At 42.2% G+C, this 19,110-nt stretch overlaps 1 protein-coding gene across 1 annotated transcript in view; it reads left to right on the top strand.

Moving 5' to 3' along the window:
* Positions 1–2,089: 2,089 nt before the first annotated feature.
* LOC148481844 (uncharacterized) overlaps positions 2,090–19,110 on the top strand; it is a 57,582-nt gene continuing 40,561 nt past the window's right edge. Inside the window, exons 1-5 of the mRNA XM_088452926.1 lie at positions 2,090–2,150; positions 2,496–2,518; positions 6,370–6,613; positions 11,029–11,199; positions 15,991–16,016. Of these exons, the coding sequence (XP_088309052.1) occupies positions 2,090–2,150; positions 2,496–2,518; positions 6,370–6,613; positions 11,029–11,199; positions 15,991–16,016 (525 nt within the window). The remainder of the gene's footprint in view (positions 2,151–2,495; positions 2,519–6,369; positions 6,614–11,028; positions 11,200–15,990; positions 16,017–19,110) is intronic.

Genomic DNA, 19,110 nt, shown 5'->3' with positions numbered 1-19,110 from the left:
CCCCCCCCGTGGCTGTCCGCTGGCGGCGCCCGGCATCCCTTGGATCGGGATGCCGGGCACCGGTCTCCCGGCGTTGGGTAAATGACAGGCGTCTAGATATAGACGCCGGTCATTTAACCACACCGGGATAAAGCAATCGGGAAGCCGGCTGTCGGGATTAAGACAGTTGGTTTTCCGATTGCATCCCCCCCTCTCCGTTACCCACTGCTTCTCCTTGTCGCCCTCTACCATCACCCTCTCCCCGTCACCCACTGCGCCTCACCCTCTTTCTTTCACCTACTCTGTCACCCTTACTCTCTCTCTCTCTGTCACCCACTGCTTTTCCCTATCGCCCTCTGCTTGTCATCCTCTCCCTGTCACCCACTACTTCTCAATAACACCCTCTGCTTGTCACCCTTTCCCAGTCACCATCCCCCTCTCTTCGTCACCCTATGCCTCTCTGTTACCCTCTCCCCTTCCCTCTCTCTCACTCCCTCCATCACCCTCTCCCTGTCACCCTATGCTTCCCCGTCACCCTCTGCCTCCCCCTGTCACCCACTGCTGTGGGGCATATTGTTAAATATATATATATATATATATATATATATATATATTATCCTTAATTTCCACAAGGTTTCAACAGAGACTAACAAGGGATGGGCCCCAAACCGGTATCTTGCCTAGGGCCCCATGATGTCTAAATCCGGCTCTGCTGTAGGGTAAGCTGGATATCGCAGTAGTATATTCTACTTTAGTGTGGAGGATAAGATTTGACTCCTTCCTGGCAAACTGGAACTTTCTCTTAAGTCCTATATAAAGTCTCTCAAAACTTATCAGAAAATATGAATTTTCCTTACAATAGATGCAGGATGGGTTTGATATCACTGAGTCGGCTGGGTCTCCTCACTGTACTGTCCTTAACTCCCAGCACTGCTAAATTATTGTCTAACTTCTGCTCTCTGTTTTACCTGAGAGGGAGATTTGATCCTATGACTAATGCTGACAGGTTGAATACATTAAGCTGCCTCAGAGACTTTGTATATATCTCAGCCTAGTCTGTTATTCTCCCTATGGCAAGGACTAGCTTTGGGCTGGAATAGTGACTCTACAATATCAAAGTGCTGGGCCGAGCTGTAATTTAGATGCAGCTAAATAGACCTGCTCCTTGTTTTCCTCTGTCTCAGCACCAGAGACAGCACTTCCTTCTCCTATCCAGCCCCCAGCTGTCAGCCACTCTGAAGGGGAAGGCTTGGAGGCGTCCCCCCGCTGACGCTGCTTCCTCCCGGCAGTCCCCTCTCAGCTCCCCAGCTGTCCAATGTCTCGGCTCTCTCCTGTCAACCATGATGGAGCTCCACAGCGTGTCCGTTGTTGTATTATTGTCTGCTGATTTGTGCAGCCAAACTGATTGCTGTAGTGACGGTTGCTTTGCGGGATATTTTGTGACACCCTGACATCATTCATGGGTGCCTTGGTCTGAAAGTCATTGCTTGGCTGAAGGAGCCACCAGTGGCTAAGCTGTGTTTGGCACCTTGGGTTATCTATCTGTGGAGGTATTTAAGATAATGGGGCAGGGTGTGCTAAATGGAAAATGCATTAAAACCCCGTTTTCTGGGTTTTACTGCATTTTCCATATGTACTACTGGGTGGCCACTGAGGCTCCGATGCAGAGGGTAACACCAGCTATTGAAGTCCTTGAGAGTCATCTGCATGGACTAAGTCTAGAATTGGAATTGTTTGGGAGGGCAAGTGGGTGCTAACTGTTTAGAGAGTATTATTTATAATTTTGTATATATGTGTGTGTGTGTGTGTGTGTGTGTGTGTCTGTGTATGAGCACAACTATGTATATTCTCTGGCACACCTTTACAATTAATGTTAGTGATATTATGCCCTCTCCTATGCAGCGTGTATATGGGTTTCATAATCTCCACAATTTGTTTTTTCAAAAGTATTCCTGCAGCTAAATATCTTCACAAAATCCCTGACGCTCATTTAATTTTCAACTTGTAGATACCAAATAATGTTGTAGAGAGGAAGAAAGGACACAAGACAAGAGAACAGGAGTTGAGAAACTGATTTATTAAAACACTCAGATGTCGTATTCTGGAAAATATGGAGAAAGAAATATATGATAAGTTCAGGCAGATCAGAGAGATCCTGGCCAGTACCATTGGTGAGTATAATCTGAGCTCATTTTATTTCCCTTGAAAACAAGATGCATTTACTAAGCGGCTCTTTTTGAGCCAGAATACAGGTTCCAAAAATACATGTTAATGTGAACTACTGTATATTACTGTTGTGTTGGACATACACCATTGGGGTGGTCTACTAATGGTGCCAAACATAGTGATACTTTGACAGACTAGTGCCAAAATAACCCCCCCCCCCCCCCCCCTTTATGCAGGTTATAAATACCTGGCAACTTTACAGGGTGATCTAAAAAAATGGTTGTGTTATATCAGAATATGCTGTTAAAGGCTTTTCTCTTCTAACTGTGTTTGTTTTACCTGATTTACAGAATCCAAGAAAGGGAAAGATTCGGTAAGAAAAATTCGTACATGTTGTATATTTTCCTACCCTGTAAGTAAATCATTATTTTTCAATAAGGCAATCACTACCTGAATATTTACAGCCTTGTCCTACTTTTCCAGCAAACTATCCCTGTATAATTCTAAAGGCACACATCCACTAGACGATTAAATTGAGCAATTGAACGATAATGATATCACGGATATCACAGTATTAAAAAAACAGCGATGCTTGCTCCTGCTGGTCGCTTAGACATTTTTCATCGTACATTTACAGTATGTTGTAAGACCTGACGATATAATCAGGATCAACATGTTTACAGATGATTGATGTGCCTACACTGAACGCCTGCTCGTCACATCACAGACTGACAAATGACTGCATGATTACAAAGTCGTAATCGTGCAGTCTTTTGCCTGTCATCTACTGGATGTGTGCCTTTACTCTTTGTTATAAACCAGTGGTTCTCAAACTCTGTATTCAGGACTCCACACATTTCACATTTCCCAGGTCACCCAGCAGGAGCACTGGTGTAGTCATTACTCACTGACACATTTCCCAGGTCACCCAGCAGGAGCACAGGTGTAGTCATTACTCACTGACATATTTCCCAGGTCACCCAGCAGGAGCACTGGTGTAGTCATTACTCACTGACACATTTCACAGGTCACCCAGCAGGAGCACTGGTGTAGTCATTACTCGCTGACACATTTCCCAGGTCACCCAGCAGGTGCACAGGTGTAGTCATTACTCACTGACACGTTTCACAGGTCACCCAGCAGGAGCACTGGTGTAGTCATTACTCACTGACACATTTCCTAGGTCACCCAGCAGGTGCACAGGTGTAGTCATTACTCACTGACTAATTTCCCAGGTCACCCAGCAGGTGCACTGGTGTAGTCATTACTCATTGAAACACATTTCCCAGGTCACCCAGCAGATGCACAGGTGTAGTCATTACTCACTGACAAATTTCCCAGGTCACCCAGCAGATTCCCCATTGTATTCATTACCCACTGACACATTTTAAAAAATCCACAGGAGGAGCTAATTATTTCTGTGAGGAGACCTGGAAAACATGCGCTGTTGGGGGTCCTGAGAACCGAGTTTGAGAACCTGTGTTATAAACCATTTACAGAAGTGATGCACAGGCTGCCCGGATCCCGCATGTGCTCTGGAATGGAAAACTTTCCACTTCCAGGTACCACAAATAAAAAAATTAAAAAACATTTTTATTACATTAAAAAATAAAGAAAATGTTAAAAAAAAAAAAATTATAAAAAATAAGGAAAATGTTTTATTTTAATAATAAAGATTTTTTTTCCCGGGTTTGTGAATAAATAGCAGTGATTCTTTTACTATCCCATTTATGCCTTTGATAAAAAGAATTTGTTTAAATCTCAATGCAGCTTTTGGTCACTAATTTCATTTGTTTTCAGTTGTTTGAAATCACTTATTCCAACTAAATATAACTAGATGACTCGCGTGCCAGTGCTATTGCCACACAAAATAGTGTGTTTGTTAATCACGCACCTAGGGCCTGATTCAGAGCCGCTCGCCAGATGCGGTCGCTCGCTCCCAGCGTATGCAAATCCAGCGCACGCCTAGCAAGGCAGGCGATCACATGGCAAGGCATTACCATGCCCACTATGTCTTGGTGAGTGATCACTTTGTTTATGCAGATGCCCACCAGCCAATCATAAGACGCCCACTTGCGCACATCATCTCCTGGAAGAGCATGAAAACATTGGTACATCAAGCACCATCGGATGTGCTCACAGCGCTTGAGGTTGACTATACCCTGCTGCAAGCACTGCGATCCCTTCAGTGTGAAATACAACCAGGTGATTTGTACTAGGACGCTGCTTGTTAATTATGGACGTCTATGTAACGGCATTGAACACTCAAGCACGCCTGCGTTCGTACCTCCACTCCCCCGTTTCTAGTGGCTAGCCCCTGTTACCACCCACAAACGGCTTCTCCTGTCACTCACTCAACTGGGCTGTCTATGCTGGGCGAGCGAGCGCTTTCCGATCAGTCGCAGTGTTTCGCGCATGCGTATTGTGATGCATACAGCTGCGCAGAATGCAAATATCGGCCAGCTACGAGCGATTGCACCCTAGCGAGCAGGTCTGAATCAGGTCCCTAGTTTTACGGGAATGAGAAGAGATTCTCATGGCAAATGTCTCAGGGCCTGAAACAGAGATGTACAGTACACCAATACAATCACAGCGGCGATTCCTCACGGAAAGCTGCTGTGAAATTACACTAATGTCTACAAAAGCTTAACCGAGCATAGGGACGCCCACTGCTGCCTTCTCATATCCGTCTGACATTGCGCTCCTGCGTAAACATGGGGAACATCAACACACATCATGCAACCATGCAACTCTTGCGGCAGGTCTGACCTGTCTCAAACACAGCGTCTCCAGACACGCAGAGAACTCTCATACTGCGCAGGTAATCGCATTGGCTAATTTATGCACGCCCATGTAACGATAAGACACGCCTGCATCTGTTTAACCACCCCCATTACCTCTACACCATGCTGACTACCTGTCACTCACTTTTCAGAAAATTCCTCTGTGCGAGCGTAATTGCAATACAATTGCTGCGTTTGCGCATTGTGGCTTTGACATATGCGCACTGGCTAACAATCGCTCGATCTGCATAAAGCCATTGCCTCCATCTCTGAACAGGCCCTCAGTGTGAAAAAGATACATTGGGATTATAGGCAGAGCTGAGCACATGTGGGGCGTCGGGGCCTCGGAATGGGGGAGGTGCTCCAAATAAAATGATGCAGTAGATTATGAGCCTGGTGCACAAAGATGATGTGATAATGGTGGGGAGCTGGAAGATGAACCCACAAATGTGTACTAATGCATGGCTGTATGACAAATGCAGATTTACCTGGACATTATACAGAAATAAAGTACAGTGCAATATTTAGTATAAAAGATTAAAACAGTTGCAAATAACCCATAATCACAGTGCAGACATCTAACAATTGATGCATTTGTTAGATGTCAGACTGAAAGTCCAATCATTTTAATAAGTGATGATACACTAATATATTAGAAGAGCAGAAATATACCACACCCCTACTGTATATACAGTACATTAGACACGAGCGGGCAGACCCAAACATCGGTGATGCGAGACAGAGCTCGGATTTGTAGGACAGTCTCTATAGCTCTCTCTATTTTCAGCTCAAAAGCTGCAGACACACAACGATTTGGTTACCAACGATTTTATGAACGATTTTCTGTGATATTTTTTAAAGTGTAATGAATGATTTTTTGAGCTACAAACTATTTTTGTAATGAAAATCGTTCAGTTGGTCAGTCAGAATGAACTATTGTACAAACTACAAACGGGAACGCGCATGAACGATAATCGTTCATCGTTATAACTCAGAAACTGAACGATTTTTTCAATGATTGAACGATAACGATGTTGTTATAGTTAAATCGTTCAAACAATCGTTACGTGTGTATGTACATATAAGGTTCAATCAATAGCTAGTGAGTGACATTCCAGCTTAATTAGATATCACAACTGATAATGTAGACCATTTTGCAGAGTAATAATGTTCTGCCCCTGTTTTTCCCATATATTTTCTATATGCAACATAGGAGGCTGACAAAAAAAAAAATATATGAATCTAACATTAGTTCATAATCTCTGCCCAGATTATAACATAGGGACAACAGGATGGAAAGCAGGAGCAGGACATCATTACAACGTGACCTAAAACGTCTCTCACACCTTCTATGGTCAGGGTCAGACGGTTCCCAATGTCTTGTGTACATTGGATTTCCGCAGTGCTGTTATCTTATATCTCTGTGTTTTTTGTCCTACAGGGTCACGTTGTCGGGATATTCACTGTACTGGAAGAGAGAAGCGTGAAATGGCTGCGTACAGCGCTGAACACAAAGTATTTCTCTGGGCTAGTGAAGAAGATCACATATATCAGGATATCTGATGTGAAAGGGAATAAGTTGGAAAAGATCATAAGTAAATTCACCGTCTGCATCTACGTTACCATCAAATGTAATTGGGAATCCGGCGCTTCCGCCTCTGACATAGAAAAGCTGAATAAATTTGGTAAGAAAAGAAGGGGTAAATTTACTAAGATTTGAGTTTGGTCGAGATTGCAATCTTGGGTGAGTTTACGCATGTTTTTCAACTCGCAAATTTACTGAAGACAAACTCGGGTGAGTTTGGGAGAGATTTCTCATCTTTTACTGAAAAACTCTGGTGAGATTGCAAACTCAATTAAACTCACCATCGGCCAACCATGGAAGTATTTTTCATGAAAAAGACGCAAGTCAGGAATTTACTAAGAAACAAGATTACAATCTTGGGTGTAATTGTAGCAAACTCACAGCTAATTAGAAGTTTCAAATAGATCACCTCCGGAGCTGCGAGTTTGCCAGAAACATACAGCCATGGCCAAAAGTTATGAGAATGACACAAGTATTGGTTTTCACAAAGTTTGCTGCTTCAGTGTTTTTAGATCTTTTTGTCAGATGTTACTATGATATACTGAGGTAATATTACAGCATTACATAAGTGTCAGATGTTACTATGGTCTACTGAGGTAACATTATAGCATTTCATAAGTGTCAGATGTTACTATGGTATATTGAGGTAATATTACAGCATTACATAAGTGTCAGATGTTACTATGGTATATTGAGGTAATATTACAGCATTACATAAGTGTCAGATGTTACTATGGTATATTGAGGTAATATTACAGCATTACATAAGTGTCAGATGTTACTATGGTATACTGATGTAACATTACAGCATTTCATAAGTGTCAGATGTTACTATGGTATACTGAAGTAACATTACAGCATTACATAAGTGTCAGATGTTACTATGGTATACTGAAGTAACATTACAGCATTACATAAGTGTCAGATGTTACTATGGTATACTGAAGTAACATTAGAGCATTACATAAGTGTCAGATGTTACTATTGTATACTGAGGTAATATTACAGCATTACATAAGTGTCAGAGGTTACTATGGTATACTGATGTAATATTACAGCATTACATAAGTGTCAGATGTTACTATGGTATGCTGAGGTAACATTACAGCATTACATAAGTGTCAGATGTTACTATGGTATACTGAGGTAACATTACAGCATTGCATAAGTGTCAGATGTTACTATGGTATACTGAGGTAACATTACAGCATTACATACGTGTCAGATGTTACTATGGTATACTGAGGTAACATTACAGCATTACATACGTGTCAGATGTTACTATGGTATACTGAAGTAACATTACAAGCATATCATAAGTGACAAAGGCTTTTATTGACAATTACATTAAGTTTATGCAAAGAGTCAATATTTGCAGTGTTGAACCTTCTTTTTCAAGACCTCTGCAATTTGCCCTGGCATGCTGTCACTTACCTTCTGGGCCACATACTGACTGATGGCCGCCCATTCTTGCCCAATCAATGCTTGGAGTTTGTCAGAATTTGTGGATTTTTGTTTGTCCAACCGCCTCTTGAGGATTGATCACAAGTTCTCAATGGGATTAAATGGGCTATAAACAAAACTATCTGAAATACTACTTTTCCTGTTTGTTTTTGCTTGTTTAGGTGATTCAAAATCTTTCTGAGCAAAATAAAACAGGGATATCTTAATTCTCTTAAATGAGGTAGCATGACACATCAACTGAGAATACATTTCCATGGGCGATATTTAGAGCAAGGTCTTCCTGTTGTGACTTTCATAAATCAGCCTGAGGTGCAAGAGGAAGAGTTAAAACATCTTTGTTAATACTATTTATAAGGACCGCAACACAATCACCACTATGCCCATTGTTATGGAAAGTAGCCAGTCTGCTAGACACATTACAGTTCCTTATCATCTCAGCATTAACAGTCACAATATCATGGTTAGTTGCTTTAGCAGGCACATTAACATTGCTAGATATATCAACATAAGTAGACACAATTATACGGTTACACAAATCTGCATTCATATAGTATGTACATTTTTATGCTGGACAAAACAGCATTTATTTGCACATTACATGCAGTAGTGTTATGGAGAACCAAATTTTGTCCTACCAGAACAACAACAGTAAGCCACTCTATGTGATCCCTCCTCTTTTGTTTCTTGGATTTAGGGGACTTTACTCGATATAGAAAAATTTCAAGGAAAAGGGAGATGTCTCTCCAAAGGTCATTTTAGGTAATTGAGCAGGCAACTGTTCCTCTGGCAAGAGAAGAACCCGGAATTGAGGCCATTTATGACCTACTGTATTAACAGGTGGGCTGATAACCAGGGACACACACCCACATATAATTTGGCAGACTTTTCCCTGATTGTCTAAAGGAACACAGTGGCAGAATAGTCCCTAACATTCCTATGCACTCAACAAATGCACAAAAATTTGTGGGGCAACAACCACTATGGATAAAACATGTCCCTGTATCAGGGTGGTAGTGGAGCCAGAGGGTCTGATTCAGAGCCGGACACTATTTGCGGACGGTCGTTCTGATAAAGGGGGTGGCTATTTAAATGAACCGTTCGCTCTTTGCGGTCTGTTGCCGCCTCTATGTCTGAACGAGCGAACAAAACATGCGGTCGTTTTTTGAAAAATACGCCCCCTGGCCGCTCGCACCATACGTCATGTCCGCTATTTATTAGATTAATTGAGTACATCGAACAGCGTATGAACTGCTCACTATTCTTGTGGTTGGTTTTTCCTACGGCAATCTTGCGAGCAGTTCTGACTATAAAATAACCAAGTGATGTGGTCGATGATGCTGCTGTTTTAATTATGCACACCCTTAAAACGCCCATTTTGACCTTTAAGCACGCCTGCGTTCTGATCTCCTCTCCCTGTTTTCAAGCACCTTCCCCTGTTACCACCCACATACGCCTCCTCCTGTCACTCAAAATAGCAGGCATTCGCTATTTAGCGAGCACGCGATTTTTGGCCGCACTGACTGGTTCGCGCATGCGTATTACAATCCGTACGCATGAGCAGATGTACAAACATCGCTCAGAACGAGCGAATGGCCGCTTACGAGCGGCTCTGAATGAAGCCCAGAGTCCACCAAACCTTTAACCAGTCAGTTTCCCACCTGTACACGTACCTATATGAGAGGTGGAATAGGGCAGGTTTCAGCTGTGGCAAAGCCCCTGAGAAGGGAGCAGTCCATCTGCAGGCCCTCTCATTCTTTATGCCCAGAAAGGCCACATGACAAACACACCTAAGGTCTGATAACAGAATCATAGAATACAGACATGAACCTCAGCCAATTAGTCTACAGATAGAGGGCAATGTGGTCTGTGATGGCAGCCTTCACTCAGTCATAAACCTTTACATTCTCCAGGGAGATGCCACATATGTGGTTCGGACCTCCCATTAGCAGCGGGGCAATCTGCATGGCCCAGAAATCTTTGGACCAGTCTTGAGAGGTAGCAACCCTTTCAATAGTGGTGAGAAAGCCCTAAAAAAAATCACCCGAGGTCGGCATTTTTGATAGTACTGGAGCTGTCACCAAGCCTGCTGCTGTTTAACTCCAACAACTGTTGCATCACAGCTTCCATAGTGGTTTGTTTAGAACCCTTTGAAGAATCCCTCCTCTACCTTGTTAGAACCCTGCATATATATGTGAAAGTTTTTATCATGTCTTCTCTTTCCCTTCTCTGCTCCAAACTTAACATATTAAGATCTTTTAGTCTTTCCGGTCAAGTTTTGTGATATAGCCAAGCACTATTTTAGTTGCCTTTCTTTGTACAGTCTCTATATATTCTTCTGGAGTTATGGCCTCCAGAACTGAACACAGTATTGTAGATGAGGATGTGCCAATGACCTATACAGTGGCATTATCACTTCTGCCTTCCTGCTACTGATTCCTCTCCCTATACAACCAAGCATCTGACTGGCCTTCCTCATTGCTTTGTTACATTGCTTACTTGCCTTTATGTCACCTGAAATTGAGACTCCTAGTTCCCTTTCCTCCTCTGCAGTGACCAGTATAGTGCAATTAATACAACATTTAGCCTTTGGGTTTTTGAGATCCAAGTTCATCATTTTGCATTTTGTTGGCATTAAACTGTAGTTGCCACATTCTTAACCATTCCTCTAGTCTACCCAGATCCTCCATCATTTGCTTTACTGCTTCTGGTGTACAGTATCTTCCCTGTTGCATACATTTGTGTCATCTGCAAAAAGTCATATTTTCCCTTCAATACCATCTGCAATGTCACCAATAAAGATATTAAAGAGCACTGGTCCAAGTACAGATCCCTGAGGTACTCCACTGGTAAAATCTCCCTCTTTTTGTTAGACATGGTCCCCCCCACCATAGTAAAATCTGAAATGGGTGACTGGATCTAAAGTGGAAAGAGGTTGAAATTCTTAGTTGTTATTGTTTACTCTGTAAATTGAACAAGGAGAATAATTCAATTAACTTTTTTGCTTATTTTTCTTCTGGCCCAAGTAAAATACCAGTATTGTTATATTTGCAGGAACTAAGAACCTGATTTTGGTGATTGATGATCATGATGACCCCAGCGATGAGGCAAAGAGGAAGATGCTGATACGCCAGCCAGCCATTGAGAGATATACCAAAGGTCTCTTCCTCTTCAGTAAATTGGAAACAAAATCAGACTACCAGAAGTTGCTCTCTAGTGGCAGAGGTTAGCCCATCTTCTCACTTTCATGTAAATCAATTATGATACTTCAATATTTCTGCAGAAACGAGGCCCATATATCATGGGTAAAGGGTGTGTTGACTGTACACATGCCCTTCTGAGTCAAGGGGGTCCCACATCGCTCACCAAACACCTATTAACTCTACGTTCTGCTGCCACTGCAGAAATTGAAGGTACCATATTCCTGGAGATATGCACAAACACAGTAGAAAAATCAATGGGAAAATGTTGCTGGTACCATTTTCCATATACATTATATGCACATTCACAGTAGCCTCTGACACAGAGTCAGTCTTCTCAGCGCATAAGGCGACATTATCTCATGCATGGAGGCTGAACACTGGTCCCCTGCGCTGATAAAACGATTATGCCGATGAAAATAGTCTAACTACTGAAATGCATTGCTATGAACATATTAAGTTTGAAAAATGATGCAAGCCTGAGTATTAATGCTTCTTGGTGAAGGCATGCTACTGTATGACTATAGTCTCATTGCACTCATTAGTAAGTCCTGCATGTAATTAATCCCCACCATCTGTGGTGGTCTAGCTTCAGCTGTTTCATCTGGGTCCGGCGGTGACATTGTGACTTCCTGTGGATCCTGCTTAACTTCCAGCGGTGATTATTACTAATCCTAACCCCTAATCCCATAGGTGGACCGCCCCTGGGAACAATATAATTGGCCGACCTCCCTGCCCACAGAAAAAAATTGTGCCCCCCATAGTATAGAAGTTAATGTGCCCCCCTCCCTATAGTATAGAATATGTGCCTCCCCTTCCCTATAGTATAAAATATGTGCCTCCCATTCCCTATAGTATAGAATATGTGCCTCCCCCTCCCTATAGTATAAAATATGTGCCTCCCCCTTCCTATAGTATAGAGTATGTGCCTCCCCCTCCCTACAGTGAAGAATATAACATGCCTCCCTGCAGTATAGAAAAAAAATGTGCTTTCCCCTTCCTATAATATAAAATATAATTTGCCTCCCCCCTCCTCATAGTATAGAATATTATATGCCTCTCTCCTTCCTATATTATAGAATGAAATGTCCCCATCCCGTAGGTAATGCAATTTACCTGGTGTCTGCTTGTCCTGTTCTTTGGTCAGTTGCCTCGATTCCTCCTCACACACTACATCAGCAGTGTGCAGTGGTGGGTCTCCTCCACTCCTGTCTCCAGTCCAGGCACACTGAGTGCTAGTGCATATCCCTAACCTCCCCTCCTGTAGAATAACCCTAACCCTCCCCTTCTGTAGCCTATTCCTAACCTCCCATCCTGTAGACTAACCCTCCTCTCCTGTTGTCTATCCGTAACCATACTCTCCTGTAACCTATTCCTTACCTCCCCTCCTGTAGCCTATTCCTAACCTCCCCTCCTGTAGACTATTCCTAACCTCCCCTCCTGTAGACTAACCCTCCTCTCCTGTAGCCTGTCCCTAACCTCCTGTAGACTAACCCTACTCTCCTGCAGCCTATCCATAACCCTTCCCTCCTGTAGCCTATTCCTCACCTCCCCTCCTGTAGCCTATCCCTAACCCTCTCCCTAGTGTCTAACCTCCCCTCCCATTGCCCAACCCTAAAGCTGCTGATCCAAGCAAAATGTCAACATTTCACATATCCACAATGTGACACTGTCAACATTCTGCAAGTGTCGACATGTTCAAAGTCAACATATTAACAATTTCGACATCATATCTGTGAACATTATGGTCTTGACATGATTGTAAATGCAAATAACAAATCTGTGCACGTTGTCCCTGTCTGTGTAGACAGACCTACAGCCTCAGAGATATACAGTATTACAGCCTCAGAGATGTAAAGTATTACAGTCTCAGAGATATACAGTATTACAGTCTCAGAGATATACAGTATTACAGCCTCGGAGATGTACAGGATTACAGCCTCAGAGATGTACAGTATTGCAGCCTCAGAGATGTACAGTATTACAGCCTCAGAGATATACAGTATTACAGCATCATACATGTACAGTATTTTAGCCTCAGAGATGTACAGTATTACAGCCTCAGAGATGTACAGTATTACAGCCTCGAGAGATATACAGTATTACAGCATCATAGATGTACAGTATTACAGCCTCAGAGATGTACAGTATTACAGCCTCAGAGAAATACAGTATTACAGCATCATAGATGTACAGTATTACAGCCTCAGAGATATATAGTATTACAGCCTCAGAGAAATACAGTATTACAGCCTCAGAGATGTACAGTATTACAGCCTCAGAGATGTACAGTATTACAGCATCAGAGATATACAGTATTACAGCCTCAGAGATGTACAGTATTACAGCATCAGAGATATACAGTATTACAGCCTCAGAGATGAACAGTATTACAGCCTCAGAGATGTACAGTATTACAGCATCATAGATGTACAGTATTACAGCCTCAGAGATATACAGTATTAGAGCCTCAGACATGTACAGAATTACAGCCTCAGAGATGTACAGTATTACAGCCTCAGAGATGTACAGTATTACAACCTCAGAGATATACAGTATCACAGCCTCAGAGATGTACTGTATTACAGCCTCAGAGATGTACAGCATTACAGCATCAGAGATATACAGTATTACAGATTCAGGGAAATACAGTATTACAGACTCAGAGATGTACAGTATTACAGCCTCAGAGATATACAGTATTAGAGCCTCAGAGATGTACAGAATTACAGCCTCAGAGGTATACAGTATGACAGCCTCAGAGATGAACAGTATTACAGCCTCAGAGATGTACAGTATTACAGCATCATAGATGTACAGTATTACAGCCTCAGAGATATACAGTATTAGAGCCTCAGAGATGTACAGAATTACAGCCTCAGAGATGTACAGTATTACAGCCTCAGAGATGTACAGTATTACAGCCTCAGAGATGTACAGTATTACAGCCTCAGAGATATACAGTATTACAGCCTCAGAGATGTACAGTATTACAGCCTCAGATGTACAGCATTACAGCATCAGAGATATACAGTATTACAGATTCAGGGAAATACAGTATTACAGACTCAGAGATGTACAGTATTACAGCCTCAGAGATATACAGTATTACAGTCACAGAGATGTACAGTATTACAGTCGCAGAGATATACAGTATTACAGCCTCAGAGATATACAGTATTACAGCCTCAGAGATGTACAGTATTACATCCTCAGAGATGTACAGTATTACAGCCTCAGAGATATACAGTATTACAGCCTCAGGGATGTACAGTATTACAGCCTCAGAGATGTACAGTATTACAGCCTCAGGGATGTACAGTATTACAGCCTCAGAGATGTACAGTATTACAGCCTCAGGGATGTACAGTATTACAGCCTCAGGGAAATACAATATTACAGCCTCAGAGATGTACAGTATTACAGCCTCAGAGATGTACAGTATTACAGCCTCAGAGATGTACAGTATTACAGCCTCAGAGATATACAGTATTACAGCCTCAGAGAAATACAGTATTACAGCTTCATAGTTGTACAGTATTACAGTCTCAGAGATATACAGTATTACAGCCTCAGAGATATACAATATTACAGCCTCAGAGATATACAGTATTACAGCCTCAGAGATGTACAGTATTACAGCCTCAGAGATATACAGTATTACAGCCTCAGAGATTTACATTATTACAGCCTCAGAGATATACAGTATTACAGCCTCAGAGATGTACAGTATTACAGCCTCAGAGATATACACTATTACAGCTGGGAAGCTGGGAAAACTTCCAGGTATAAACAACTTACTGTATAATGTGACATATTTTCAACTTATGTCATAATTTTGGATTTTCTCCACTTTATTCAACTGAAAAATAAATTGGCAATAATGGGTCACATACTGTGCAGGTAGCCTAAGGTGAGCAAATGGTTACATTGTAACAGGAAATGTTGCCTTCTTAATTTTAGTCCATATGTTTTAACCGGGTTGGTATGAAATACCGGCAGTCGGTATGTCGGCTGTCAAATGACCGACAGCGCCATCCCGACACTGAGAATCCTAACAGGGGCACAATAAGTACTCTAACCCTCCCCCCTTCACCACCTAACCCTCCTTTCCTGTATCCTAACCCTCCCTACCCTGCACCCTCCTGTTTAGTGCCTAACCCTAACCCCCCCCCCATCTGCAGCCTAACCCTAACCTCCCCCCTCTTGCAGACTAACCCTTACCCCACCCCCACCCCAACTGCTGGCACAGAAACAGACAAATATCAGGTGCACAACTCCAAATTACTGATTATATATAAATGCAATAACATTTTGCATCAATAGAGGTTTTTAGCATAATCATGGCCAAGGTTATGGGCCTACCCACCATATCCAGGTAACTACTTTAGGGTAAGTCCCTAACTTACTAGGGTTCAAATCAAGAGTGTGGGACCCACCCAAACTGGCCCAGCTGATCTTTCCCATATCCCCCCACCAACTGCTATCAGCTAACGGCGTCCACTATACTTACTGTCGGGATCCCGGCATCAGCATCTCTCATCTCCACTCATGCCCATGATTCCGGCGTCAGTCTTGTGGCCGCGGTTCAGGATTTCGGCAGTTGGCATCACGTGTAAGTGTATCAACTACATCTCGTTTCAACCATAGTCTACATAATGTGTTGAACTTTGTTCTAAATAATAATAATAAAATTAATGCAGCACACAAAAAAGTTTTATTCATAATATTTTTTTTCTAGTAGATGTTTTATTGTTATATTTAAGGACCCACCATACACTACATGACTGTATATAAATTTCTTGTCACTCCACAGGTTCTCATGCTGACAATTCCCGACAGGTGAGAGACAATGAATCTATAATTGTATAATATATTATAAACAAACTCGCCCATTAGTGTAAATGTTAAAATTTCTTAAATATTTAAAATATCTTGCAAAAAAACACACAGTAAGGGTTAATTAATAATCTGCAAGCAGAATGTCAATTAAATATAAAAATCTACAAAGTGTAAAATGTAACAGAGTTCTATTTAGCCATAAATTAAGCTAAACGAACAGGGGTTCCAGAGAAACATTGAAAAGCTATAAGTTGTTAGTAATTTAGTGAAAGATGGGCAAAAAGAAAAAAAAAGAATAAAATACAAAACAAAACTGTGAGCTCTTAAAAAGATTGTGGTGTACTGTATAGTTACTAAAGGGCGGGTTTTTAGAAGTGTATATGTTGCCCTTAGCAACCAATCAGATTCTAGCTATTATTTTCTAGAAGGTGCTAGATAAATGTTAAGTAGAATCTGGCCACAAGTCCCATATACACACAGTTCTACGACAGCGCATGTCCATGTGATTGCTTTTTGAGCACATTCACAATGCTTTCAAGTTACGCTACGTAAACTGGCAGAGTTCTCACTCACTGCCTAAATGAGGAAGGACCGAACCTAAGTAACAATATATAAATAAATATATAATAATCTTTAGCAGCAACATTTTTTTTATAAACGTGTTCACAATGGTTACAGGGGAGACTTCACTGATAACACCCAAGAATTTTAAGTTTAGTAATTGGTGGAGTTCTATGAAGTAAAATATCTCAACATTATGTTACTCGGCTATATTGAAGCTGCTGGTCAAACCTGTACTGACACTTGTAAGTTGCAAGCCCAGGCCTGTGCTGACTGAGAATGTTTGACTCTGCCTAGTAATTGTGAGATATCCTGACAGGAATTAAGGTTCGCTATAATATGAGCCTACTAGGATCCTACCTACTTTATGATTGCAGACACCTGTGGTGAAGCACCTGTCTCATGTCTCATGTATTATCTATTTCAACACAGGTGACTGCAATCATACATTAGGTGGGAAGTCCAGAAGCAGAGCTGTTTGTACCTAATGGAAAGGGTCATGTTGGAGGGTAAGCAAATATCCATATACTGTAACTGCATGGATTGCTGTGATGGCTAGTGTTGGTGTGTGGTGCAATATAGCTGACAGACCTGCTTTCCACTTCAGCACTCTGGACAGCAGTCTCTCCACCGCACAGGCTCCCGCTGGCGGTTATTCACCACCAGAAGGGGAAGGCACCAAGGCAGTGCCACTGAAGCTGCTTCCTACCCCAGTCAGCCACTGTCTCCTATCAACTCCGGACCACAACGCTCCCTTCCCGATGGCTGCGGCTCCTCACAGCCTGCTCCGGTAAGTGTGCTCCATCTCCTCACCGTAGGCACTCCTGCCAGCGGCCCACACAAGTCTTCTCTTTTATCCCCACGGTCGCGTGGCGGATCTCTTCCCACCCCTGTCTCTCTGTTGTCCTCTATGTGGACAATGGCCCTGATTCAGAGCCGCTCGTTAGCGGTAGTACGCTCGTTCCGAGCGATGTTCGCACATCTGCGCATGCGTACGGTTTTTAGTACGCATGCGCGAACCAGTCAGTGCGGCTGAAAATCGTTTGTACACTATATAGCGAGTGCCTGCTATTTTGAGTGACAGAATGAGGCGTATGTGGGTGGTAACAGGGGAAGGTGCTTGAAAACGGGGAGTGGAAATCAGAACGCAGGCGTGCTTAAAGGTCAAAACGGGCGTTTTATGGGTGTGCATAATTAAAACAGCAGCGTCATTGACCACGTCACTGGGTTATTTTATAGTCAGAACTGCTCGCAAAATAGCGGTTGAAAAAACCAACCACAAGAATAGCGAGCAGTTCATACGCTGTTCGATGTACTCGATTAATCTAATAAATAGCGGACATGACGTATGATGCGAGCGGACAGGGGGCGTTTTTATCAAATAAACGAGCGTATGTTTTGCACGCTCGTTCAGACTTAGAGGTGTGAACAGACTGCAATGTGCGAACGGATCATTTGAATAGCCACCCCTTGTTTTTGAACGAACGAACGCAAATAGCGTACGGCTCTGAATGAGGGCCAATATTCCCCTATTCTGGGGTCACACTTGCTCCCGCTGTTATAGAGGGCGGCTTGTTCCAATTCCAATATGTTTACCAATATTAACTATTTAAATCTGCTAGTCATCAAATATAGGTATATGTATTTTTATAAAACAGCAGATATTAATTACAAGAATTATGTATTCATAAATAAGATCTCCTATTAAACAGCTCTAATGGGGTTATTACATATTCCCCCGCTGGAATCATGCGTTTCCTCATACAATGTTTAGATTAAAACATTAACAAAACAGCAGTTTAACTGTTACATTAACTAGTAAATATAGTGTAACAGAATGGTAACATTCACCAACATTCTAACACCTGTATCGAGGAGTTAGAATTCCTCTGGTACTTCTCTCTGACCTTTTCAGGACTGGATTGAAATCTTTTACATTGGGATCCTCAATCTCAGATACATTGGTGCAGATGTATGAAGCTCTGGAAAGTGATAAAGTACAGAGTGATAACTGTCCAGCCACTCATCTCCCAACTGTCATGTTAACGGCTGTGTTTAAAAAATGACAGTTGGGAGCTGATTGGCTGGACAGTTATCACTCTGCACTTTATCTCTTTCCAGAGCTTCATACATCTGCACCATTGTGTGGTGCTGTGTATGTTTTTGTATGAGAACAGATTCCTGACTGTTAAGATTTTTTGCATCTAACATGACCGGCCAGAACAGAGGCATGAGTTCATCTGCAATATTATTAAGAGTCCCATCTTCCAGTGATTCCACCCTCTCTTCCTCTTTGTCTTTCGTTGAGTGTGTCTCATTGGGGCATTTCTTTAGTTGATTCCTATAAACCACTAAGAAATAACATCCATTATTCTTCTCTGTTAGGAAGACAGCAACATCAGGTCTGGGTATCCCAGTCACATTATGCAGAGTTGCTTCCCAATGACTGTCGAGCTTGCTGCACCTCTGATATTTCTTTTTCCGTAAAACATCTCCCACATTTAGCAGTCACAGTGGTCTCATTGTAATGGTC

This window comes from Taudactylus pleione, unplaced genomic scaffold (assembly GCF_031769625.1).
Source record: "Taudactylus pleione unplaced genomic scaffold, aTauple2 ptg000559l, whole genome shotgun sequence".
Lineage (NCBI taxonomy): Eukaryota > Metazoa > Chordata > Amphibia > Anura > Myobatrachidae > Taudactylus > Taudactylus pleione.
The sequence above is the reverse complement of the archived record's forward strand: the minus strand, read 5'-3'. Positions and strand labels throughout refer to the sequence as shown.